The 27,062-nt window shown below is 42.2% G+C and overlaps 4 protein-coding genes across 7 annotated transcripts; all 4 read left to right on the forward strand.

Moving 5' to 3' along the window:
* Positions 1-1,519: 1,519 nt before the first annotated feature.
* Positions 1,520-7,899, forward strand: LOC133019449 (E3 ubiquitin-protein ligase RNF26-like). The gene is made up of 2 exons (XM_061085937.1): positions 1,520-1,617; positions 6,253-7,899. Exons 1-2 carry the CDS (start codon positions 1,594-1,596, stop codon positions 7,528-7,530), a joined length of 1,302 nt encoding a protein of 433 aa, XP_060941920.1. The 5' UTR covers positions 1,520-1,593; the 3' UTR covers positions 7,531-7,899.
* A 1,670-nt stretch (positions 7,900-9,569) lies between these two features.
* On the forward strand, positions 9,570-11,090 carry LOC133018918 (insulin). The gene is made up of 3 exons (XM_061085248.1): positions 9,570-9,707; positions 10,450-10,645; positions 10,755-11,090. The coding sequence occupies exons 2-3, from the start codon at positions 10,462-10,464 to the stop codon at positions 10,919-10,921; spliced, it is 351 nt and encodes a 116-aa protein (XP_060941231.1). The 5' UTR covers positions 9,570-9,707; positions 10,450-10,461; the 3' UTR covers positions 10,922-11,090.
* Positions 11,091-12,311: 1,221 nt separating this feature from the next.
* On the forward strand, positions 12,312-26,418 carry nipal4 (NIPA like domain containing 4). Of its 4 annotated transcripts, none has more exons than XM_061085242.1 (10): positions 12,312-12,351; positions 19,569-19,673; positions 21,810-21,938; positions 22,058-22,114; positions 22,338-22,428; positions 22,518-22,678; positions 22,938-23,105; positions 25,032-25,111; positions 25,258-25,470; positions 25,791-26,418. In XM_061085242.1, the coding sequence occupies exons 1-10, from the start codon at positions 12,312-12,314 to the stop codon at positions 25,998-26,000; spliced, it is 1,254 nt and encodes a 417-aa protein (XP_060941225.1). In that variant the 3' UTR covers positions 26,001-26,418. The 4 variants fall into 4 exon arrangements, with proteins under 4 accessions (XP_060941225.1, XP_060941228.1, XP_060941229.1 ...); XM_061085245.1 differs by lacking the exon at positions 12,312-12,351 and adding an exon at positions 17,483-17,695; XM_061085246.1 differs by lacking the exons at positions 12,312-12,351; positions 19,569-19,673 and adding an exon at positions 20,483-20,649.
* Positions 12,336-16,430, forward strand: LOC133018919 (insulin-like). The gene is made up of 3 exons (XM_061085249.1): positions 12,336-12,351; positions 13,134-13,333; positions 15,946-16,430. Exon 3 carries the CDS (start codon positions 15,958-15,960, stop codon positions 16,282-16,284), a length of 327 nt encoding a protein of 108 aa, XP_060941232.1. The 5' UTR covers positions 12,336-12,351; positions 13,134-13,333; positions 15,946-15,957; the 3' UTR covers positions 16,285-16,430.
* Positions 26,419-27,062: the final 644 nt, after the last annotated feature.

Consider the following 27,062-nt stretch of genomic DNA (forward strand, 5'->3'; position numbering starts at 1 on the left):
GGTGTGTGTGTATTGTTTAAAAGAGATTCTGGCTATTACACAGTAAAAACAAACTGACATTAACACATCTTCTGTAGTTTGATGTGAAATCTCATCCTGGAAACATCACAGTAGTTATCATAATATTCATTTGTCAGTGAGTTTCAGATCATTAGTATTTTCTTCTTTATTACTTACGGCCACGTGTCTACAGACGTATGAAACTTTGTGATTTAGGAGTCACAGCAATTCATGGATGTGTGGTTACAATGTGTGACGTGGGTGAGGGTGATATACTGGGAAGTGTGGGAGACATCTTCAGACTGGTTCACCTTCTGGTCTCCAGGTCTTCATCAGAACCTTGTGCATAGAAGATATCAGCTGCTGCTTCACACTTCATACACCATATTAATAAGTTCATAATTTATGTATTGGCGTCACAAACACCATTCATTCATTTATTCAATTCAAAGCGTCACACACCGAAGCCATGCTGTCATTATAATCACTCTGCCTGTTTGACATGTATTGTCCACTGGATGGCGCAGTGGAGCAGATGCACCACCACGAAGCTTTGGCCCAACGTGTACTCACACACACACACACACACACACACACACACACACACACACACACACACACACACAGTTTTTTTCTCATATATGTTTATTAGTTTTCCAACAGGTAATACAACACAAAACAAAACAAAAACAAGACAAACATTTGGCTCACACACATATTCAAATCCATACAGGCAGAAGATTCAGGGGTCACGTCCTATACAAGTAAGAAAAAAATTAAAAACAGATAAGTAAAATAAAAGTATACAGAAATAAAAGTGAATCTATTAATTGGTAAAACAGAGTGCAGAGCATTCTGAGCTATGATACAAACCCTCTGGTGAGAATAGTGGAAACATTCAGACCAACATATGACAGAAAGGGTTCCCATGTTTTATGTCAAATGGTCCAACACAACATATTCAAATACAACCCTTTGCCACTGAGCCTTAGATGGAGCTTTATCTGTGATCCAATTCAAAAGAATACACTTTCTAGCACAAAAAGCAAGTGTCTGATAAAGTCTTCTTTTAAATGTGTCAGTGAGGAACATGTCAGATATACCAAGTAGCAGGTATAAAGGGTTATTATTACTGTTAATAGACAGAATCTTATTAATTTCCTGCCCTATGACCTGCCTCTCACGGATGTTTTTATAATAATATTTAATATGAGCAAGTTGCGAGTGTGATAACAATAATCCTGCATTTCATGATACTTTTCATTGTCTTGAAATCAAAGTGCAGCTGCTGTGACTGGATCCACAAACATCAGGGAATCTAGAGGAGACATTTAAATGAACAGGAACATGCGATGCCGGTGGAGATACGATATGAAAGTTTCATTTCAACGTGAAAATAAGATTTTACAAATTGTTTTTGTGCCAATTCAGATTGAATCCTTCGCTGTGGTTCCCACTCCGGAGCAGTAGGTGGCGCTGGTGCGCTGGAGACTCGGTTATCAGCAGCGGTTCCGGAAACCAGGAGGAAGACGGAAGAGAAGCTAAACAAAGTGAAAGCGTCGCGTCGGTTCCTCCCGAAGCTTCAGAGATGCGATGTTTCTGCGTCACGTCGCCGAGGTGAGTGACACGTCACTCCCCCCCCCCCCCCCCAGGTTCTGTTGCTCCTCCGGTTCCACGTGCACCGGAAACGGGTTCGATGTGATGTTAGCAACAAGCTAACGCGTCTGCACAGGAAGTGGACTCGAGCCCGGTTTCAGGAGCGGATCCGGTTCTGTCTCAGGGACGGTTCTCCCAGCTCCAGGTCCATGTTCCTCTGGCTCCTCTGGTTCCTCTGGTTCCTCTGGTTCCTCTGGTTCCCCTGGTTCCCCTGGTTCCTCTGGTTCCTCTGGTTCCCCTGGTTCCCCTGGTTCCTCTGGTTCCCCTGGTTCCCCTGGTTCCTCTAGTTCACCTGGTTCCCCTGGTTCCCCTGGTTCCCCTGGTTCCTCTGGTTCCTCTGGTTCCCCTGGTTCCCCTGGTTCCCCTGGTTCCTCTTCTTCCTCTGGTTCCCCTGGTTCCTCTGGTTCCCCTGGTTCCTCTGGTTCCTCTGGTTCCCCTGGTTCCTCTGGTTCCTCTGGTTCCCCTGGTTCCTCTGGTTCCTCTGGTTCCCCTGGTTCCCCTGGTTCCTCTGGTTTCTCTGGTTCCTCTGGTTCCCCTGGTTCCCCTGGTTCCTCTGGTTCCCCTGGTTCCTCTTCTTCCTCTGGTTCCCCTGGTTCCTCTGGTTCCCCTGGTTCCTCTGGTTCCTCTGGTTCCTCTGGTTCCCCTGGTTCCTCTGGTTCCTCTGGTTCCCCTGGTTCCCCTGGTTCCCCTGGTTCCCCTGGTTCCTCTGGTTCCCCTGGTTCCTCTGGTTCCCCTGGTTCCCCTGGTTCCCCTGGTTCCTCTGGTTCCCCTGGTTCCCCTGGTTCCTCTGGTTCCTCTGGTTCCCCTGGTTCCCCTGGTTCCTCTGGTTCCCCTGGTTCCTCTGGTTCCTCTGGTTCCCCTGGTTCCTCTGGTTCCTCTGGTTCCCCTGGTTCCCCTGGTTCCCCTGGTTCCTCTGGTTCCCCTGGTTCCTCTGGTTCCTCTGGTTCCCCTGGTTCCTCTGGTTCCCCTGGTTCCTCTGACGGGTTCTCGGCCTCCATCACAGAACCGAGTCTCCTCATCAAAGCTTCTGAAACCAGGTTCTGGACATTTCCATGTTTCTGAACCGAAGCAGGAAGCTCACATGATGTAGTATTACAGAGTATTACATGTATATATCCACATGTCATACTCTGTAATACTCCAGTTCAATGCTCGTGATATTAGTATCAGGGTTCGTACGGTCATGGAAAACCCAGGAAAGGTCATGGGATTTTAAAATGTGTTTTTCCAGGCCTGGAAAAGTCATGGAAAAAAATAATCTTCCAAAAGTTTTGGAAAAGTCATGGAAATTTGTTATATTGATATTTTCATGTCGTTCATTTTAGGGATGGGCATAATTAATAGACGGTCGATTAAGACAATTTAATCGAATGCCCATCCCTAGTTCATTTACGCTGAGTTTTAAATAATTCATATGCTTTTAAAGAAATACGCTCAAAATATAAGCAGGCATACTTGGGTTTGTGTCATTTAAGGTTTACTGTATGACTTGGAATTCTCATTGTTAGTTTGAATTCTATATTTTGTCACTTTTTCTTGTATACACCGAGATTTCACAAAATGTTCGGTCATGGAAATTTGGTTTAAAGTTATTGAAAAGTCATGGAAATCCATTGGTCGTAATGTGTATGAACCCTGTAGTGTAGACCTCATGGGACCAGACGCAGCTGGGCAGGTTGGTTCGTCATCAGAAGCTGACCTCTGACCTCTCAGCGTCCTACAGGCCACTTCCTGCTCTGACCTCTGACTCTCACCTCCAGTGGCTCAGTGACCGGAGTCAGGAGCAGAAACTGAGAGTGATTATATTTACTGAGAGGTTATTTTAAAGTCTTTTATTCCAGGAGCTGCACAAAGTGTCATGGAACCATCAGAGTCTCTCCTGAGTCTGATGTAATAACCATCTGTGGTCGGTTGTTTAGATAGAGAGAGAGAGAGATAGATAGATAGATAGATAGATAGATAGATAGATAGATAGAGAGATAGAGAGATAGAGAGATAGAGAGATAGAGAGATAGAGAGATAGAGAGATAGAGAGATAGAGAGATAGATAGAGAGATAGATAGATAGATTACTTTATTCATCCCCGAAGGGAAATTAAGTCGTCATAGCAACCGGTATATTTGAATACAATAAAATACAATACAATAAAATAAAATAAAAAATATTGAGGTAGAAAGAATGAAAACAGAAACACAAGATAAATAGGTAGATAAGGTGCAGTGGCAAGATGATGGTAATAGTACTGATGATATGATGGTAATGTTATTGTTAGACAGTATATAAAAATAGTACAGTATATATAGCAGTATATAGTAATAATGGCAGCAACAGTATATATAATAATAATAGTAAATATAATAATAATAATAACATGTACACATGTATAATTATGTGTTTATAGACTTATATATCGGCCATTCTACCGAATTGGTGCAAAGTCAGTTTGGAAATATTTTGAAATTTTGTATGTTTTATTCCCAAAACTTTTTCCGTATATATATTGTACCATATCTAAAGTACACGTATCTAGTAAAAGAACCGTCAATTTTTATGTTGTATTTTCAGACTGTGTTGGAATGTTTTTCCTCTCCCAAAAATTGTCACTACCGAAACATAGTAATAAACTATAGAAAAAAAGTATTATTACTAACCTGTTAAAATTGTGTTTCCTTCCTTTCTCTGAAGAGTATTTTAAAAAATATTTCTTGAAGGTTTTCACAATTGAATCAATAAAAATGAAATTTTTACCAAATTTTAAAGTTCAATTTATACAATTAATCAAAATCTAAATGCAATATTTCTTTGTAAAATGCATAATACTGATCATATTGATTCCAGAGTTGATGATTGATGAAATTGAACATACATTAAACCAATCAGTATCATGACATTTTAGTTGAAAACTCAATATACTTTATTTTTTACAAAACATCCAGTGTTTCCGTAGTGACTGCACTGTTTTTGGAGTGACCACAGTATTTTGTTTGCAAGGTTGTATCATATTTCCTCATCCTTATTGCTTAATCTTAACTCATAACATGCTATAGGCTGGGAATATTAAAAACACAAATGTTTTGTGGTCATTAGAATAATTTGATTCTTGAGGACATAACAATTGTTCGTCCAGAACCATTTAAAGTACAAACATTACCCAAGTGGGTTCAGTAAAATAGAAGAAAACATTGACAAATAACTGATATTATGTTGTACTGTATGTTTAAGGGTTTAGTGTCAGACACCATCACTAATCCATTCACAAATTTTAACTTTTCACATACTGCGATGAACACTCTTGGGGTGATCTGGACACGCCTCTGTGTGACGTTTTCTGGTGGTTTCGCCCAATGTTGTGCGTGAATTTTGATCATAGAATTGGAAAAATTGTATAATGGATATGTCAAAATGGTCCTGTGAGCAGTTTGCAGCATTAAAGTATTTGTGCAGAACTAGCATCTCATGAGTTTGCATATTGCAGCAGTGAGATCGGCTTCAGACTGTTGAATAATGTGCAGTTAAACTAGGCCTGAAGTTGGAACTGTATGTTTCGGTAGTGACTGTTTCGGTGTTGACAATTATAGCTAATTTTGAGCATAACTAAAGAATGCTAGCAAGCACATGGCTAGTATACACATCTTTGAAGAGGTGTACACACATAAAAACACAATACTTTGCATAAAACCCCAAAAAGTTTACTTAATTGAAGATAATATGTGTTTCGGTAGTGACAATTCTTAAGGTTACACGCTGATTTTCAGACTTTGGAACACATTTATATCAAAACTATGGGATTTAGCTGCTTACCATTCAGCCAGGAGGGACAGGGATGCAGTGTCACTGCCTGCTCAAAAATGCAGGGGTGTGGCTAAAAACCAGGCTCAGCCAATGGACTAAAACTCTTGTGTTTCAGTAGTGACATGAAAACTGGGGACATGATTTTTTGACTATAGTTTTTTAATTTAAAAATTAAACCCACAATAAATCTAAATCTTCCAAGTTCTGTTTGAACTAAATCATAAAGATCTTTGAAATAAGATCACTGAAAAAAATCTAAAAAATTGATAAAGTGTTATTTTCGGAATTTGAAATTTAGATGTCAGGGTTGGGGACAGCTACTTCCCAATAGAAAGTACCCTATAAATAATGATTTTGTATATATTTAGCTTATCCCTATCTCATTTAATGTCTTGGGTTTAAATAGACCATAACACATTCTTAGTAAATATCTATGTTATGAATACTTAATTGTTTTGTAAATAGCTTTTCTTGTTGGGGGACCACACTTTGAACCAATTCGGTAGAATGGCCCATATACAAAGAATATACAAAGAGTATGATATAATATGATATGATATGTAGTAGAGGTATAAATATAAGTATTTGACTATACAATAGATAATATATCAACTATGAGTGTAAGAATATGTAGACAGTGTGCAAAAGACAATATTATTGTATAAAATGATATATAATATCAATATGGTTTATATGAACACCTATCACATATGAAGTAAGTACGGTTCAGTGCAGTTCTGTGATGGAGGCTCTGACAGAGGGGGAGGAGCTGAACAGTCTTGTTAACTTTTCACGTGTCTGCAGGCGGCGCTGTCCGAGGTGAACGAGGTGTCTGCTGGCGTCCGGAGATGCGTGGACGTCTGCTGCCTCCTGCTCCTCGCCACGCTGGGCCGGCTGCTTCACTTCCTGTCCGGCGTCCTGGTTTCCCTCCGCAGCCGCGGCAGCATGGTCGGCCGGAGCGGCGCCACTCTGGTTGAATACTGGAACTTTGCTCTGTTCTCCTTCCTCGCCGCCACCGAGGCCGTCTCCGGCGCCGCCCACGGAGCGCTGCACGCCATGGAGGACTGGCTGCAGGTGCTGGGAGGAGTGCTGGAGAGTTTCAAGATGGTGGGACACCTCTTCTGTCACGTGGCGTGGCGCATGAAGGACATGCTGCACCGCGGGTTGACGCTGGCGTGCTGCGTCCTGCGACAGACGTGCGAGGGCGTGCTCATCGCCCTCAGCCTCATTCTGTACTTCGTCAACACGGTGGTCAACGTGATGCTCATCAGCACGCAGAACTGTCTGTCCGTGCTCGCCGGCGTCTGGGAGGCGGTCGCCGGCCCCGCCCACAAAGTGCTGGACCTGGCGCTGACCCTGCTGACCTTCCTGTACAGCTGTCTGGCCGGCGCCTCCGTGCTGCTGTGGACGCCGTGCCAGCTGCTGCTGGACTTCCTGGAGGCGCTGGGGCGTGTCTTCGTCACTGTCTTCGTGGTCGACTCACACGGGCTGCTCGCCACAGTTGCCGTTATCTCTCTGACTCTTCTGGTGTTGAACCCCAGACTAACTGTGCTCGCTGGTCAGCTGCTCCTCCGCCTGGTCAACGCTCTGCCGGGGGTTCATGGCGTTCAGGCGACCGTGCGCCGGCTGTACGCCGCGCTGGTGGCGCCCGCTCGGGCCCAGCGCGCCGCCCACACCGGGACAGCAGAGGACCGGAGTAGGACCAGGCTCTTGGACACAGACGCAGGTGGTCTAACCTCAGAGGACCACCCGCCTCGGGGAAACGTCCCGAGTCGGCCGGACGCGGCGCCGCATCTCGCTCAGCAGGACGGCGAGCCGGCGAGCGGCGGCGGCACGAGGACGTGTCAGTCCAACTCGGCGGCGGAGGACGGCGAGCTGCTCCACCGGCTGAACGAACAGGAGGAGAGGAAGAAGTGCGTCATCTGCCACGACTCCAACAAGACGGTGCTGCTGCTGCCGTGCCGACACCTCTGCCTCTGCCGCCACTGCGCCCGCATCCTGACCGAGCGGCGCCCGCTGCCGCAGCGCTGCTGCCCGCTCTGCCGCCAGAACATCACACAGACCTTAGACGTCTTCCTCTGACGCGGCGCCGACCCGAACACGAAGCTGCAGCGAGCGAGAGAACACACGACTCGTTGCTCTGCTGAACTTCCTGTTTTTTTGTGAGTTTCTTTTCTCCTCGAAGGTGAATTTGAAACTTTTGTGTTTGAGACTAAATGAGAAACTTGAATTTGTTAATTCTGGATTCGTGAATCTGTGACCGACAGTTTTGAGATTTCAGAAACAGTAGAATTCATGTTCAGTGATGATTTAATGAACATCTGTATCATTACTCTGTTTATCTTAATGAGAGCTTATCTTCAGCTGTTAGAAACCAGAAGGTTAAAGTTCACATCAGTTCAACTCATTGTTCTCACTGGATTCAATCAGAAATAAAGTTTTCTGACTGGAGATCTGCTCACAGACTTCTTCCTCATTAGCAGACACACCCTTTTCTTCTAGCAGCAGATGAACAACTTTAATATTTGAGCCACTGAATCATTTGTCTTTCTTCACTTGATGTGAAACATTCTAGTATTCGATTTGGTTCTTATTCCTAAAATCTACACAATGCTCTCCAGGTGAGTTCTACGCACAAGATGGAAGAAACAATTAATAAATTAACCAAAAAGAAAAAAGTCAAAATGCTGCTTTTCCGTTGTGAAGATTGTGTGTGTGTATGGACAGTGTGTCTGTGTGTGTGTGTGTCTGTGTGTGTGTGTGTGTGTGTGTGTCAGTGTGTGAAGTTCTCAGAAATACTTTTTCCATCATGAAGACTTGTCCTGGTGACGGCTTCTCACGGTTTGTTAGGTTTCTGTTCTGTGACAAACAAGCTGCGACAAGAGCTCAGTCAGCAAAACCATGACACCCATTAACCCTGTGTGTGTTTGTGAGTGTGAGTGTCTGTGAGTGTGTGTGTCTGTGAGTGTGTGTGTGTGTCTGCGAGCGCTTTAAAAAAACCACATGGAAAATCTCCGTGAAATGTTTTTATCAATTCTAGTTCCAAACATCACAGCTTCTCCAACGGTCTCTTCAATACAATCGAGCTTTAATCAAATCACACAAACTCACAAATATCAGTTCTATAAACATGTCTGATGTTTATCAGCTGAATGATTCTCTGAGGAATCAGTGGAAATGTGTAAAGAACTAATTCAAGATTTTTTTTTAGATTTCAAGATTTTATTTTTATTGTCATATGCACAGAGATAACATGAAGTAATCACTGTCAATGAAACACTTGGGTCACACTCTCTCTTTAAGCAATGCTCAGTAACTTCAACCCAAAAAAAATAAAATAGAAATAGTATAAAATAGAATAAAAAAAGAATAAAATAGAATAACAATAAAATAGAATATCAAAAATTTTAAATGGAAAATAAAATATATATATCTAAATATATATCTTTACAGATGAATGTTCAATTTGTGCAGTAGTGCAAATATTCAAATATGCTTATTATGGTGCTGGTGCAAATATGCAAATATTCCAGGGTGCTGGTTTGGTGGAGTTATTGCAGTTCAGAGGAGTTTAAAAGTCTTAAGGCCTGAGGGATGAAAGTGTCTCTGAATCAATACATGTTAAACCACATGTATTGATTCAGACTCTGATCTTCTCCTGAGGTCAGAGACACAAAACACCTTCGTCTGATGCATCGACTTCTCTAAAGTTTCTCAAAGACGTCACAGATGTTTATTCTCATTTTACATCTGTTCTCTCATGACGTTCACACGTTCACCTCCTCTGAGTTTCTTCCTCCTCAGGAAAAGAGCTGATGTCAGCAGAAGCTCCGAGGATCAGGTCGCATCATTACCTCTGTTGGTTTTACTAAGTGTTGAAGTCGCTCAATCAGAAGGAAACAGTCACTTATTCAGCTAATGATCTGTGACACACACACACACACAGACACACACACACACACAGACACACACACACACACACACACACACACACACACACACACACAGACACACACACACACACACACACACACACACACACACACACACACACACACAGACACACACACAGACACACACACACACACACACACAGACACACACACAGACACACACAGCGCTGGGCGTGTCCAGGTGGAGGTGATGGACTATAAAAGCAGAGGAGACCTTCAAGTCTTCCTCACATCTTCCTGATCTCAGCCTCCCTCCTCCTCCTCCTCCTCCTCTTCATCTCAGTCTCACCTCCTCCAGCTCAACAGGTAAAGTCTCCTCTTCTTCTCTCGTCTTTCATCCTCCTCCATCTTCTCGTTCTTCACTCACCAACTGTTCCTGTCACTTCTCTACTTACTCCTCTATCTTCACCTCCTCCCTATCTGACTCCAGCTCCACAGGGAGACATTGATCCCTTTCTTCCTCCTCCATCTTCTCCTCCATCACTTCATCCTTCTCAATCACCTACTCTTCCTTCACACGTCCTCACCACTTCTCTGTCTACAGCTCCTCTTCCTCCAACTTACTTCCATCTCCTCCTTTACCTCCTTCTCCTCTTCCAGCTGTCGTTTTCTCCTCCTTTTCAACTTCTTTAAATGATCATGTCTTCACCTCCTCTCTGGCTCCTCCACTTCTCTTTCTCCTACAGTTCATCTTCTTCTCCAGCTGAGCTGCATAGTCTCATTCTTTTCCTCCATTATATCTATACTTCTATTTACACCTCTATCTTCTCCTCCTTCTCCCCCCTCTACTTCTTCATCTCCTCCACCTTTCTTTTCTGTTTCTTGTTCTTTTCCTACGTTCTCACTCCATTTTCATCCTTTGCTTCTCCTCGTCCTGTTATTTTCAGATCCATCATCTCTTCAGGTAACAGATTTAAGACATCTTCACTGATGTATTCATGTCAAAAACTGAAAGCTGATTTAGTTTAGAATATATAATATGTATAAAAAAATCTATTTTTTCCCGAGTTTTCATTTTGAAATGAAAAGATCAAAGCGTGTGTTTCAGCTTTGCTCCAAGATGGCGGCGCTGTGGCTCCAGTCGGTCTCTCTGCTCGTCCTGATGCTGGTGTCCTGGTCCGGCTCGCAGGCCGTGGTCCCCCCCCAGCACCTCTGTGGCGCCCACCTGGTCGACGCCCTCTACCTGGTCTGTGGCGAGAGAGGCTTCTTCTACACGCCCAAGAGAGACGTGGACTCCCTGCTGGGTGAGAACATGACAGCTTCACACACAGAATCACTTGAAATGAACCAGCTCTTCCTCAGCAGTCGCTCGGATTCGGTCTCGTGAGGTTAAAGGAACTCGTGTCTCTTCAGGTTTCCTTCCTCCGAAGTCGGGCGGAGCCGCGGCGGGCGGCGGCGAGAACGAGGTCGCCGAGTTCGCCTTCAAGGACCAGATGGAGATGATGGTGAAGCGCGGCATCGTGGAGCAGTGCTGCCACAAGCCCTGCAACATCTTCGACCTGCAGAACTACTGCAACTGAACCCCCCCCCGGCCCATGGCCCCCTCACCCCCCGGCCCATGGCCCCCTCACCCCCCCGGCCCTTTGCATCAGAGGAGCGCCACTGCTGTTGTGTCTCTGTCAAATGAAACGCTGAGAAATGGATGAAATTATTTTTCCTAGAAAATAAAGTTTTGTGAATTCAGAAAAATATCTGCATCGGTCTTTATTCATGATTGGACATTTTGTATTACATGATTTATTGTCATAGGTTCAATTAATTAACTAACTTCCTTATTTCTATAAATCAGATTTCAATTCACAGTCTTGGTTACTATGGTTACTAAGACAAAAGCCAAGTGTGGTGAAGTGAGAGGAGCAGCTGGTGTCTGTGATAAAGAAGTAAATCATTAATACACATCTGCTGTCAAACTCACAACTTCAGTTCATTGCAAATCTTCACAAACATTTTGAGCCAAAGAATCAATAGATCCGACTTTATTCCACACAAACAAAGTGATATCAAGAATAAAATCAAGCAATAAAAACAAAGAGAAACAATAATAACAGGAAGTGAATAAATGTAAAAGTCCGATTTGAAGGAACAACAGAAGCATGAACACAAACAAAAAGTATAAGTAAATATAGTAAAAATAGTAAATAGTAAAATATAGTAAAAATATGAATAAATGATACACTTGGAATAAGGAAAGAACTGAGACATAAAGTTGAGTTTTAAGAGGACAAAAATCATAATTAATTAGTAAATATTTTAGATTTCGATAACTCCACAAAAAATGTCTTCGGAAGTTTCCTCCAGGTTTTTCAAAATTAGTTAAAAATTTTTTCTCAAAATATGAATTTAAATTTAAAAATGATTTTGGTTAAAACTGTCAACATGTTAAGATCAAACTAACGTTCTTATTTACTATTATATAAAAAAACGAATGACTTTTTTGCCCCATTGCTTTAACACACAACACCCTGTGCTTCCCCACATCTGCCACATGGGGGCAGCAGTCCTCCTCTGGTGCACAGCAGGCACCACGAGGGAGACGAGCTTTATGTTTGATTGTTTTATTTTCAAACGCGTTGTTTTGGGTTCAAATGAAGAATTACGTTTAACACAGACCTTTATTTATTGTTTTATAATTTTATATATATATTGTTTTGTCGGTAATATCTTCCATTTTATTTCATTGTTATTATTTGATTGGGCGTTTCTTTGTACTTCCTGTGTTTGCTCCGGGGGGCGGGGCGGCGGCTCACCTGCAGTGGGCGGGGCCAGGGTCTCCACCTGCCGAGGACAAACATCGAGTTTCAGGATCGAACTTCTTCTTCTTCTTCTTCTTCTTCTTCTGCTGCTGCTGCTGCTACTCGTCTGGTTTCCACAGGTCTCATCTCCTTCCTGTTCCTCCAGTGAAGCGACACCATGCGAGATGTTCATCTGCAGAACGAGACGTGCACCAACGGTGAGAGCAACCCGTCGTCTTCATCACCTCCTCTTCATCACCTCCTCTTCATCACCTAGTCAGCTCAGACACAGAGAAGTTAGGACAAAGAGCCGGAAGTAGATTCCCTCTGACGCTGCAGCTCGTTCCTGAGCTTTATTCAAAACACACTCATCAACATTTCTGTTAATGTTCAAGTTTTAACCACGTTGGTTGTTTCTGTGTTTTGGCTCTAATGTTGTTTTCTATATATAATAATTGTTTCTTATTGTTTGTCTTAAATGTTTCGTTTTTAACTTGTAAGCAGCTCGTTACATATATATATAAATATAAAGTTTTCATTATTACTCTAATTCATCTTTATGCAACCACTCTATCCCAGAGAATGATACAATACGTTTTCTGCCTCTTTACAGGAGATGATTATTTACATATATATATATATATATGAAATACGTTCTTGTAAAGTAAAACGTAATTTAGATTTTTGATGAATCTGTTTTCAGAGATTAATAATTCTTTCCTCACACACGTCTCCACCAAGTTCACTGGAAATCTGTTTACTGGTTTCTGTGTCATGCTGCAAACAAACAAACAAACAAACAAACAGACAGAAAACTCTCTGTCAGAGAATATTAACATTTCTGTCATTATTCAAGAGAGTCTGTTAAACAGTATCTGGACATGTTGTGTAGTGAGTGTGTGTGAAGCAGCAGCAGGTTGTGGGTCAGTACTGAGTACTGAGGCGTCAGTGTTGACAGTGTCAATATTGAGTCTTCTCTCTGGTCATGTGACTCTCCCAGCCGGCGCTGGACGAACCCGTCTGACACCGCAGCGCCGCAGGTCAAAGGTCAGAGAAGCAGACGTTCACTCAGTTCAGTCCATGGGACTATAAAAGCAGAGGAGACCTTCAAGTCTTCCTCACATCTTCCTGATCTCAGCCTCCCTCCTCCTCCTCCTCCTCCTCCTCTTCATCTCAGTCTCACCTCCTCCAGCTCAACAGGTAAAGTCTCCTCTTCTTCTCTCATCTTTCATCCTCCTCCATCTTCTCGTTCTTCACTCACCAACTGTTTCTGTCACTTCTCAACTTACTCCTCTATCTTCACCTCCTCCACCTCCTCCCTATCTGACTCCAGCTCCACAGGAAGACGTTGATCCCTTTCTTCCTCCGCCATCTTCTCCTCCATCCCTTCATCCTTCTCAATCACCTACTCTTCCTTCACCCGTCCTCACCACTTCTCTGTCTACAGTGTCATGGAAATGATTAAAATCTAACTGTTCTCTGATGAAATGTTACAATAACATGTTGTTCACGTATCTATGCTCAAAGTACAGGTGGAATGACCTAAAGAACACTGCTATAAAATCGAAGTAATGTTTGCGTCAGCCTGATACCAGTAGATGTCTGTTTGTTTGGCCATGGATGAACTTGATACTATTTGATGTTCCAAATGTCTATTCCCTCAGGAGAGGAGGATGACTGCTGCCTCTTCTCTGATAGGTTCCAACCACTGAGCTTGTGATGTTCTGCGTAATATGGGAAGATGATGTTGTGACGTCAGATTGTGTATTTAACCCTTTGATACACAAGCTATGCAAACCCCCTCTAAGGCACAACATGGGTCAAAAATGACCCGTATTGACTTTCAATGTTATTTCATGCACGGCTGAGAGTTTCTTTGCTTTATTTTTGGAAATCTAATTATTTCATCATTTAATATTCAAAGTATTCATTAAATATCTTGTTTTTGATTACCACAAATCATCATTTTCATTTTATCTTTCATAATTTATGAACTAAAATAGTTTTTGTATTTTTAAATCAAGTTTACACACATGGGTCAAAAATTACCCGATGGAGTTTAAATTGTAAATATCTTTGCAATAAATGTATTTCATCATTCAGAATTTCAGGAATTCCTCAATTAACTTGTTTTTGATCATCACAAATTCTTATTTTCATTTGTCCTTTTCTACGTTTTTAATAAAAAACATTTTTGTATCACTACCCTTCCATGGGTCAAAAATGACCCTTATTCATTTCACATGTTATTTCTTGTCAGAACTAAATCATGTTGACCTAGCTATCGTTAGCTAGAATTTACCTAGCTTCCATAAGCTAACATTAGCTAGCTAAAAGAGAATATGTTAACAGCTAGCTAATAATATTGGACATATTTATCTTTCCCACCAGTAGAGGGAAATACTGTTCAAATGATATGTGCAGTTATCTTTTCACAAGATATCAAATATTTTCTTAGGTAAAACAATTGTAAAACAAGACTTACATGAAACAGATGTGCAAAAGCATCCCGTTTAATTCTGACAATTAGTTCTGACAAGTGTGGCATGTGAAAAGTTGTCCACAGTAAACATGTTCCTAACTACAAACATTTACAAATCAAAGGTTCCTATCAAATTCACACTTGCATACATGAGTCATTTTTGACCCATGTGTGTAAACTTGATGTAGTAATACAAAAACCATTTTAGTTCAAAAATTAAGACAGAGAAAATGAAAATAATGATTTGTGGTAATCAAAAACAAGATATTTTAATTAATACTTTGTAACATTAAATGATTAAATAAATAGATTTTAAAAGATATAGCAAAGAAGCACAGCCATGCATGAAATAACATGTGAAATGAATGCGGGTAATTTTTGACCCATGTTGTGCCTTAGAGGGGTAGTGATACAAAAATGATTTTTATTAAAAAAGTAAATTAAGGACAAATAAAAATAAGAGTGTGTAATGATCAAAAACAAGTTAATTGAGGAATTCCTGGAATTCTGAATGATGAAATACATTTATTGCAAAGATATTTACAATTAAAACTCCATCGGGTCACTTTTGACCCATGTTGTGTATCAAAGGGTTAAGACAGCCTTCCTCTCATCCAAATTGTCAGACCTTCAATACCTGTAGTGGTGTTGATAGCTCTGTCCCACTTGGCCAGGTGTTAACTTAGAAACTCTGTTTGTATTCAACTCTATTCACTGTAAATTGTTTTCTTGACCTTTAATTAAATACTTTGATATTATTGAATTTATCACTCAGTCTGATGGTCTATTTTCTAACCAGGGAATTAAAATTCCCATCACATACAGCTCCTCTTCCTCCAACTTACTTCCATCTCCTCCTCTACCTCCTTCTCCTCTTCCAGCTGTCGTTTTCTCCTCCTTTTCAACTTCTTTAAATGATCATGTCTTCACCTCCTCTCTGGCTCCTCCACTTCTCTTTCTCCTACAGTTCATCTTCTTCTCCAGCTGAGCTGCATAGTCTCATTCTTTTCCTCCATTATATCTATACTTCTATTTACACCTCTATCTTCTCCTCTTTCTCCCCCCTCTACTTCTTCATCTCCTCCACCTTTCTTTTCTGTTTCTTGTTCTTTTCCTACGTTCTCACTCCATTTTCATCCTTTGCTTCTCCTCGTCCTGTTATTTTCAGATCCATCATCTCTTCAGGTAAAAGATTTAAATACATCTTCACTGATGTATTCATGTCAAAAACTGAAAGCTGATTTAGTTTAGAATATATAATATGTATAAAAAAATCTATTTTTTCCCGAGTTTTCATTTTGAAATGAAAAGATCAAAGCGTGTGTTTCAGCTTTGCTCCAAGATGGCGGCGCTGTGGCTCCAGTCGGTCTCTCTGCTCGTCCTGATGCTGGTGTCCTGGTCCGGCTCGCAGGCCGTGGTCCCCCCCCTGCACCTCTGCGGCGCCGACCTGGTCGACGCCCTCTACCTGGTCTGTGGCGAGAGAGGCTTCTTCTACACCCCCAACAGGGGTCCTCTGAAGTCGGGCGGAGCCGCGGCTGGCGGCGGCGAGACCGAGGACGCCGAGTTCGCCTTCAAGGACCAGATGGAGATGATGGTGAAGCGCAGCATCCGGGAGCCGTGCTGCCACAAGCCCTGCAACATCTTCGAACTGCAGAGCTACTGCAACTGAACCCCCCCCCGGCCCATGGCCCCCTCACCCCCCGGCCCTTTGCATCAGAGGAGCGCCACTGCTGTTGTGTCTCTGTCAAATGAAACGCTGAGAAATGGATGAAATTATTTTTCCTAGAAAATAAAGTTTTGTGAATTCAGAAAATATCTGCATCGGTCTTTATTCATGAACATTTTTTTATTACATAATTTATTGTCAAAGGTTCAATTAATTAACTAACTTCCTTATTTCTATAAATCAGATTTCAATTCACAGTCTTGGTTACTATGGTTACTAAGACAAAAGCCAAGTGTGGTGAAGTGAGAGGAGCAGCTGGTGTCTGTGATAAAGAAGTAAATCATTAATACACATCTGCTGTCAAACTCACAACTTCAGTTCATTGCAAATCTTCACAAACCTTTTGAGCCAATGAATCAATAGATCCGACTTTATTCCACATAAACAAAGTGATATCAAGAATAAAATCACGCAATAAATACAAAGAGAAACAATAATAACAGGAAGTGAAGAAATGTAAAAGTCCGATTTGAAGGAACAACAGAAGCATGAACACAAACATAAAGTATAAGTAAATATAGTAAAAATAGTAAATAGTAAAATATAGTAAAAATATGAATAAATGATACACTTGGAATAAGGAAAGAACTGAGACATAAAGTTGAGTTTTAAGAGGACAAAAATCATAATTAATTAGTAAATATTTTAGATTTCGAAAACTCCACAAAAAACGTCTTCGGAAGTTTCCTCCAGGTTTTTTTCAATGCTCTTATTGTAGTAGTTCAAAAAAATGTTTCAAAATATGAATTTAAATTTAAAAATGATTTCGGTTAAAACTGTCAACATGTAAAGATCAAACTAACGTTCTTATTTATTATTTCTTATATAAAAAAACGAATGACTTTTTTGCCCCATTGCTTTAACACACAACACCCTGTGCTTCCCCACATCTGCCACATGGGGGCAGCAGTCCTCCTCTGGTGCACAGCAGCACCACGAGGGAGACGAGCTTTATGTTTGATTGTTTTATTTTCAACGCGTTGTTTTGGGTTCAAATGAAGAATTACGTTTAACACAGACGTTTATTTATTGTTTTATAATTTTATATATATATTGTTTAGTCGGTAATATCTTCCATTTTATTTCATTGTTATTATTTGATTGGGCGTTTCTTTGTACTTCCTGTGTTTGCTCCGGGGGGCGGGGCGGCGGCTCACCTGCAGTGGGCGGGGCCAGGGTCTCCACCTGCCGAGGACAAACATCGAGTTTCAGGATCGAACTTCTTCTTCTTCTTCTTCTTCTTCTTCTTCTGCTGCTGCTCGTCTGGTTTCCACAGGTCTCATCTCCTTCCTGTTCCTCCAGTGAAGCGACACCATGCGAGATGTTCATCTGCAGAACGAGACGTGCAGCAACGGTGAGAGCAACCCGTCGTCTTCATCACCTCCTCTTCATCACCTCATCTTCATCACCTAGTCAGCTCAGACACAGAGAAGTTAGGACAAAGAGCCGGAAGTAGATTCCCTCTGACGCTGCAGCTCGTTCCTGAGCTTTATTCAAAACACACTCATCAACATTTCTGTTAATGTTCAAGTTTTAACCACGTTGGTTGTTTCTGTGTCATGTTGTTTTCTATATATAATAATTGTTTCTTATTGTTTGTCTTAAATGTTTCGTTTTTAACTTGTAAGCAGCTTGTTACATATATATATAAATATAAAGTTTTCATTATTACTCTAATTCATCTTTATGCAACCACTATATCTCAGAGAATGATACAATACGTTTTCTGCCACTTTACAGGAGATGATTATATACATATATATATATATATGAAATACGTTCTTGTAAAGTAAAACGTAATTTAGATTTTTGATGAATCTGTTTTCAGAGATTAATAATTCTTTCCTCACACACGTCTCCACCAAGTTCACTGGAAATCTGTTTACTGGTTTCTGTGTCATGCTGCAAACAAACAAACAAACAAACAAACAGACAGAAAACTCTCTGTCAGAGAATATTAACATTTCTGTCATAATTCAAGAGAGTCTGTTAAACAGTATCTGGACATGTTGTGTAGTGAGTGTGTGTGAAGCAGCTGCAGGTTGTGGGTCCGACTCGTTCAAACAGTGGAGAACATCCAGGTGAGGGGCGGAGCCTGTAGAGCAGCAGGAGGCGGGACATGACGTATAAACTCTGCTGTGGAAAGATCAGTGTTGTTGTTTACATCCACACCGGCGTCGGCCTCATCACCAGAAGATCTGGAATCTGTTTCCATGTTGACTTTCCATTCCAGGAACACGTGTGTTGCTCAGTTCAGGTTTAAAAACGGCTCCTCAGCTCCTGAGTCTGATTTGACCTCTGACCTCTGCACGCCCCTCATTATTGCAGTTTTTCAGGTTTTTTTCCGTTTGCTTCCGGTGAAAGTCAAACATGATGCAGCCGAGCGGAGCAGCTGCTCTGTGTTGACACTGAGGCGTCCGTGTTGACAGTGTCAATATTGAGTCTTCTCTCTGGTCATGTGACTCTCCCAGCCGGCGCTGGTCGAACCCGTCTGACACCAACCTGCAGCGCCGCAGGTCAAACATGAGGTCAGAGAAGCAGACGTTCACTCTGTTCAGTCGTTCAGGAGTTGATTTTTGTTTTCAACATCAATATAAATATCATGATATCCATATAAATATTAATATTGAGGAGTGAAACATTTCCTATACAGATATATCGACTTAAGATGTCATCATCAAACCTGCCAAAACCAGTTTGTGATTCTCGAACCCGACGTTTCTCATTGATTCATATTGTTTATAGAACAATAGACGTAAACTCCGACGTGGAAGTGTCTGGAACCTGGTTCTCTCTCTGCCCAGCAGGGGGCGACTCCTCTGGAGTTTCTGTCTCAGTCTCTAGTTTCAAGTCTTCAAACAGCTGATGTTCATTTAGTTAATTATGATCATTTAGAGTCAAACAGACCATAAAGCACCGGGGGGGGGGGGGGGGGGGATACCACAGAGTGATTGACAGCTAGTCCCGTCCTATGGGAGCCAGTGGCAGGTGTAGGTGGGCGTGTCCTCCAGCTCTCAGTCAGGCTCCACCCCCCCCCCCCCACATGGTTACTTCTAGTTTCAAAAACCAAGATGGCGCTGAACACGACGTGAAGCTGAGGCTTCAGTTCACAGACCAACACCCGTCGTCACGGCGACGAGGCTGTTTCCTCTGACTCTGTTGTGTTACTTTGTTAAACGTTGTAACAAAGTAAAATGTTGACTCAGTGTGTTGTCATGTGTCTGCAGCGTCTGCACTGAGGCTGTGGTGCGGCTCCACTTCTACTGTGTGTTCATTCAGTGGAGATCACACAGGGTTACACACACATCTGAACAGCAGCAGCCACACAACAGGTAACACACACACACCTGAACAACAGCAGTCACACAACAGGTAACACACACACCTGAACAGCAGCAGCCACACAACAGGTAACACACACACACCTGAACAACAGCAGTCACACAACAGGTAACACACACACCTGAACAGCAGCAGCCACACAACAGGTAACACACACACACACCTGAACAACAGCAGCCACACAACAGGTAACACACACACACCTGAACAACAGCAGTCACACAACAGGTAACACACACACACACCTGAAAAACAGCAGTCACACAACAGGTAACACAACCACACACCTGAACAACAGCAGCCACACAACAGGTAACACACACACACACCTGAACAGCAGCAGCCACACAACAGGTAACACACACACACACCTGAGCAACAGCAGCCACACAACAGGTAACACACACACACCTGAACAGCAGCAGCCACACAACAGGTAACACACACCTGAACAGCAGCAGCCACACAACAGGTAACACACACACACACCTGAACAACAGCAGCCACACAACAGGTAACACACACACACACACCTGAACAGCAGCAGCCACACAACAGGTAACACACACACACACCTGAACAGCAGCAGCCACACAACAGGTAACACACACACACACCTGAACAGCAGCAGCCACACAACAGGTAACACAAACACACCTGAACAGCAGCAGCCACACAACAGGTAACACAAACACACCTGAACAGCAGCAGCCACACAACAGGTAACACAAACACACCTGAACAGCAGCAGCCACACAACAGGTAACACATACACACCTGAACAACAGCAGTCACACAACAGGTAACACACACACACCTGAACAACAGCAGTCACACAACAGGTAACACACACACACACCTGAAAAACAGCAGTCACACAACAGGTAACACAACCACACACCTGAACAACAGCAGCCACACAACAGGTAACAAACACACACCTGAACAGCAGCAGCCACACAACAGGTAACACAAACACACCTGAACAACAGCAGCCACACAACAGGTAACACACACACACCTGAACAACAGCAGCCACACAACAGGTGGTGATATAAAAACTATAAAACCCTTTGTTTAGATTAAAGTGTTTCACACACAAACTGTTTTCATGAAGAAGAAGAAGAAGAAGAAGAAGAAGAAGAAGAAGAAGAAGAAGAAGAAGAAGAAGAAGAAGAAGAAGAAGAAGAATGAGCCTCATTGTGTTTCCTTCAGATTAAGTTTCACAAACTGATCAAACCAGTTCAGATGAATCCGTGAACGTTTTGTTTGGTGTCAGATTCGTTTCTGTCGCTGTCATGAAAACAGGAGCATGAAGGTTTATGAGGAACTTTCTTCTTCTTCTTCTTCTTCTTATTTATTATTATTCACTCTGTCAAAGACAAAATATTTATTTGTTAAAAGAGAAAGTTTCTGAAAAATTAAAGTTAAATTAGTTAAAATGTCCTTATTCTATTTTATAAATTTTAACTGAGATCCCAAAGATTTAAAATGTGAAAAGGCTTCCAAACTCTCAAATATGGAGACTTAATTTATATTTTAATGAATATTCTATATTGATTTTTCTTTTTCAATCTTAAAGATGTTTTAATAAATTGATCCTATTTATTGTTCACTTGGAAATATACATGTCTGCTTCTATTTAAAGCATCATATTGCAATTTTTTTTATTATTATTGTTCACCCTGAATGTTAAAAAATATGTGGGGTTGTTCTAGACCAAACCAATAATTGATTAAGAAATTAATCTCCAGATTAATCAATAATCTGAATAAAACCATAGTTGCAGTTGTTGGGAATCTGCAGGTGAAAGATTGAACTTAAACATTTTAAATTTTCAGCCTCATTTGTCTGATTTACATTTTTTTATACCAAAAAAAGATAATGAATACAAACATTTGTCAGAACATGAAGATTTAAATCCAGGATTAATCCTCGGTCTGATTATTTATCTTCAAAACTCATTAGTGAAATTCTTTGGATTTTTCACGTCTGATAAAGTGGTTGAACACACACACTGCAGGTACACACCCTCAGGGACACACACTGCAGGTACACACCCTCACGAACACACACTGCAGGTACACACCCTCAGGGACACACACTGACTCCCTGTGTGTCTGCAGACGCCGGGTCCTACCACCTGTGGCTCGGCCTCACGCTGGCTCTGATGTCCGCCCTCTTCATCGGCGCCAGCGTCATCCTCAAGAAGAAAGCTCTCCTCCGATTGGCCGACACCGGTCACACCAGAGCAGGTGACACACGAGTGGTCGACTGGAACCAGAGATGCAGAAATAACCCATCACGATTATCACTTACATCATCTGTGTGTGTCTGTGTGTGTGTGTGTGTGTGTGTGTCTGTGTGCGTGTAGGTGATGGAGGTCATGGCTACCTGAAGGACTGGATCTGGTGGGGGGGCCTGCTAACCAGTAGGAATCTATTTTCTATACTTTTGTACCAGATGTGTGTTTGTTGACTGATCAGCTGCTGAACATATGAAACTCCAGATGTTGGAGCGGCCATCTTTGTTTCCAGTGTAAATTAAAAAGATTAAAAAGATGTGTTGATTGTCAGGTGATCATGTGTGTCATGTGACCTGATGATGTCTTCATGTGTGTGTTTGTGTGTGTGTCTGTGTGTGTGTGTGTGCAGTGGGAGCGGGCGAGGCCTGTAACTTCGTGGCCTACATGTTCGCTCCGGCGACGCTGGTGACGCCGCTCGGAGCGCTGAGCGTCCTCATCAGGTTCGTCCTCATTTCACTTCTGATAGAAGACGTCCACCTGAGAGCCAATCACAAGCCTGTGTGTGTGTGTGTGTGTGTGTGTGTTTCAGTGCAGTTCTGTCCTCCTACCTGTTGGGGGAGGTGTTGAACGTACTGGGGAAGCTCGGTTGTCTGCTGTGTGTGTTGGGAAGCATCCTGCTGGTCATCCACGCCCCAGAGGAACAGGAAGTGACATCACTGCAGGACATGGCCGACAAGCTGCTCGACCCTGGTGAGGAGGGGGGGACATGACAGTTTCACAAGTGAAGCCAAACCATCTCTGTTGCCCCCTGGTGGCTGGCTGCAGTACAGGTCATACATCCTGTGTCCTCCAGATATGAAATGGACTAAAAAAAATTAAGTAGACGTTAAATAAATGTTTGTCAAAGAGGGTTTCTGTCGTTTGAGTTACAGTCTGATTCATGTTTAATTTAATTTAATGAAGCTGACGTGTGTGTGTGTGTGTGTGTGTGTGTGTGTGTGTGTGTCAGGTTTCCTGGTGTACATCTCAGCTGTGTTGCTGCTGTGTGCCGTGCTGGTCTTGTACGTCTCTCCTCGGTTCGGTCGATCCAACGTCCTGGTGTACGTCAGCATCTGCTCGCTGCTCGGAGCCTTCACCGTCTCGTCGGTGAAGGGCCTCGCCATCGCCATCAACACCGGTGAGACGCCAAACTCGTCGTCATGGTTTCCAACCGTTTACACTCTTTTTTTTCATATGTCACAAAATATAGAAGTGGTGAAAGTTGTGATTTGAAAAACTGATGGAAACCGTTCCTCTTATTTCTTGTTTTCATTCCACTTCTGCCAGAACAAAACAAATTTAAAAATAGAAGCTAAAACTTCACAATGAGCCTCGTCATCAATTCATCGATAATTCTGAGGTTCGTAAAACAGAAGAAATGAGGAACATCACCTCACAAGATTTGAAGAACTAAACAGAGTGTTATTTTCTGACAGAAATTCATAGTTTACAACAACAGAACATGAGGCCACACCCACACTGATACGTTTCACTTTTAAAACTCACCCTATGGTTGCTATGGTTACGTCTGCTTTAGTTTCCAGCCTCTGAATCAGAGACTTGTGTAAACTGGTCTTGACAGGAAGTGTTACTGACACTTCCTGTCAGTAGCACTTCCTGTAAGTGACACTTCCTGTCAGTGACACTTCCTGTCGGTAACACTTCCTGTCATTAACACTTCCTGTAAGTGACACTTCCTGTCAGTGACACTTCCTGTCAGTGACACTTCCTGTAAGTGACACTTCCTGTCAGTAACACTTCCTGTCAGTAACACTTATTGTCAGTAACACTTCCTGTCAGTAACACTTCCTGTAAGTGACACTTCCTGTCGGTAACACTTTCTGTCAGTAACACTTCCTGTCAGTAACACTTCCTGTAAGTGACACTTCCTGTCGGTAACACTTCCTGTCAGTGACACTTCCTGTCAGTAACACTTCCTGTAAGTGACACTTCCTGTCAGTAACACTTCCTGTCAGTGACACTTCCTGTCAGTAACACTTCCTCTCAGTGACACTTCCTGTCAGTAACACTTCCTGTCAGTGACACTTCCTGTCAGTAACACTTCCTGTCAGTAACACTCCTGTCAGTAACACTTCCTGTCAGTAACACTTCCTGTAAGTGACACTTCCTGTCGGTAACACTTTCTGTCAGTAACACTTCCTGTCAGTAACACTTCCTGTAAGTGACACTTCCTGTCAGTAACACTTCCTGTAAGTGACACTTCCTGTCGGTAACACTTCCTGTCAGTGACACTTCCTGTCAGTAACACTTCCTGTCAGTAACACTTCCTGTCAGTGACACCCTCTGTCAGTAACACTTCCTGTCAGTTACACTTCCTGTCAGTAACACTTCCTGTCAGTAACACTTCCTGTCAGTAACTTTCTGTCAGTAACACTTCTTGTCAGTAACACTTCCTGTAAGTGACACTTCCTGTCGGTAAAACTTTCTGTCAGTAACACTTCCTGTCAGTAACACTTCCTGTAAGTGACACTTCCTGTCGGTAACACTTCCTGTCAGTAACACTTCCTGTCGGTAAAACTTTCTGTCAGTAACACTTCCTGTAAGTGACACTTCCTGTCGGTAACACTTCCTGTCGGTAACACTTCCCGTCGGTAACACTTCCTTCCAGTAACACTTCCTGTCGGTAACACTTCCTGTCGGTAACACTTCCTGTCGGTAACACTTCCTGTCAGTACTTCCTGTCGGTGACACTTCCTGTCGGTAACACTTCCTGTCTGTAACACTTCCTGTCAGTAACACTTCCTGTCAGTAACACTTCCTGTCGGTAACACTTCCACGTCGTCGCTTTCACTGTTTCTCCTGCAGAGGAGTTCTATTACTAAGCAACCAACTGCAGAGGAGACAATCTACTTCCTGTTTACATCACATGACCAGTGTAGGTGAATGGTCATGTGACGTGTTTTCATGTGTTAATGTGGACGGAGGTGGTTTTAGTTTTAAAGCGTAAATGTGTGTGTGCAGGAACTTTGGGACGTTTGATTCACAGCAATAAATAAAACCAGTTAAAGTGTTAAATCTGTTCATTGTGTCTTTGTGTGTTTAGTGTTTGACGATGTTTCCGTTCTCACGTGTCCTCTCACCTGGATCCTGCTGCTCACGCTCATCGTCTCCGTGCTAACACAGGTGATGTCATGCCCATGTTTCTTATATTGTTGCTCGGAGTTGTTGATAATTGAATAAAGGTGTTTTTGTGATCCTCAGATTTTAACACAAGTTCAACAATCCTGATCTATGTTGTATCTGAGCTGTGTGTGCATCGCCCCCTGCAGGTGAACTACCTGAACAAGTCTCTGGACACGTTCAACACGCTGCTGGTTTACCCCGTCTACTACGTCCTCTTCACCTCCGTCGTCCTGTCCACCTCCATCATCCTCTTCCACGAGTGGACGAGCATGACGGCCGTGGACGTGGTCACGACGCTCGGAGCCTTCGTGGTCATCGTGGTGGGCGTGGCCATGCTCCACCTCTTCAAAGACCTGCAGGTCGTGACCCCACCCCCCTCCATATTCTTCTGTGAAAGTGATCAAATTCTTTTCAGCTTTAGATTTTCTCCTTCTGGAGCTGTGATCACAGAGGAGATTAAACCTTGAATTAGGTTCAATAATAATTATCATCATTTTATCTTTGTTTTCTTTTTAAAATTTGTGTATTTTTGCACAATAGAGTTGAAACTGAGTCAAATTACTCTTTTGACTATTTTATTTTATTTTATTACCATAAGGACGCAGCAGGATTCTGTTTTTACATGTTTAATATTTAAAAAATATTAGTGTTAATTCTTTGACATCTTTTTTAAACGCAGGTGACGATGAAGCAGCTGACCAATCAGCTGTCTCAGCCGTTGGAGGGGGCGGGACTTGCAGAGGAGATTTCAGCCAGTGGTGGAGGAGGAAGAGGAAAAGAAGGAGGGCGGAGGGAAAAGGAGGATAAATACGGACTGATGGACAACATGGTGATTGAGAGTCTTCCTCCAATGAGAGAGGAGGGACCCAGAGTCTTCATCATCAGCTGAAAGACACACGAGGACGAAGGAGACGCAGGTTTCCTGGACCTTGAGGTTCAGTCGTCTCAGAGCTCCTCACTCTGCCTGAAGATGTGAGTCTCGTGCACTTTATTCTGAAAAGGCCAGACGTCTGGTTTCACTTCAGTTGAACTGGACAGAAACACTTTCACACACAGACGTCTTGTCCCTGAGGACACGAAGGACTTTAAGGGACGCGATCGAAACATATCCAATCATATTTTTTTTTCTTTAGCAGCAGGAAATGAACTTTACCGACAAAATTTACTTTTATTTAAATAAAAAAGTAGAGTCGATTTTGAATTATCTCTGTTACAAACTGCTTTTATTATTGATCAAGTGTTTCTGAGCTGAGTCTGTTTTTATTGTGTGTGTGATGATGTTCAGAATAAACTGTTTTTGTATCTGACTGAATGAAATGACCCTCGACTGCTTCTTCACTTCATTTACTAGTAATTATTATTATTATTATTATTATATTATTATTTAAAGGTACTAGTTGACAGAATATAATTATTAAAACTTATAATATTATAATGAGTGTGTAGATCATTGTTCTGTATTTGTCCACCAGGTGTCACTGTGGCACAGGTCATCAGTCAGTGCTTCTCATAGAAAACTTTATAATTATTCACATGTTTTACTGTGAAATCTTATAAATGTTCTCAGGTCAAATAGGATGAAATCAGAAAAGCATGATGTTTACATCAAGATAAAGAAGCTCTGAGGTAAAACTATGAAAACACATTATTTTGAATTAATTTTTTTTAATAACTAACATAATAAATGAATAATATTTATTCATGTGGAACAATAAACTACACAGACGTGTTTAGAACCATGATCCATGTTAGGAGATGGGACATGGGTCAAACTAAAACAGCTGTCTGTGAATGAAATGTGCAGATTACCATGAATTTTCCTTTTACAGATTAATTGTCATGGTGCCCAGAGGATGATCCTCCTGATTTCAGGGATTCTCTGACTTTTCTTATTGCGCCCTCTGCTGGTCGAAACATGTACGATCATCTTAGTGAACAGCTACATCTTTAC

Source organism: Limanda limanda, chromosome 14 (assembly GCF_963576545.1).
Source record: "Limanda limanda chromosome 14, fLimLim1.1, whole genome shotgun sequence".
Lineage (NCBI taxonomy): Eukaryota > Metazoa > Chordata > Actinopteri > Pleuronectiformes > Pleuronectidae > Limanda > Limanda limanda.

Excerpts from the sequence above, each read along its gene's own strand:
- LOC133018918 (XM_061085248.1), top strand. The coding sequence starts at position 10,462 with ATGGCGGCGCTGTGGCTCCAGTCGGTCTCTCTGCTCGTCCTGATGCTG. Across the intron at positions 10,646-10,754 it reads AGACGTGGACTCCCTGCTGG|GTTTCCTTCCTCCGAAGTCG; the intron begins GTGAGAACATGA and ends GTGTCTCTTCAG.
- LOC133018919 (XM_061085249.1), top strand. The coding sequence starts at position 15,958 with ATGGCGGCGCTGTGGCTCCAGTCGGTCTCTCTGCTCGTCCTGATGCTG.
- LOC133019449 (XM_061085937.1), top strand. The coding sequence starts at position 1,594 with ATGTTTCTGCGTCACGTCGCCGAG. Across the intron at positions 1,618-6,252 it reads TTCTGCGTCACGTCGCCGAG|GCGGCGCTGTCCGAGGTGAA; the intron begins GTGAGTGACACG and ends ACGTGTCTGCAG.
- nipal4 (XM_061085242.1), top strand. The coding sequence starts at position 12,312 with ATGCGAGATGTTCATCTGCAGAACGAGACGTGCACCAACG. Across the intron at positions 19,674-21,809 it reads CAGCAGCAGCCACACAACAG|ACGCCGGGTCCTACCACCTG; the intron begins GTAACACACACA and ends GTGTGTCTGCAG. Across the intron at positions 22,115-22,337 it reads GTGGGGGGGCCTGCTAACCA|TGGGAGCGGGCGAGGCCTGT; the intron begins GTAGGAATCTAT and ends GTGTGTGTGCAG.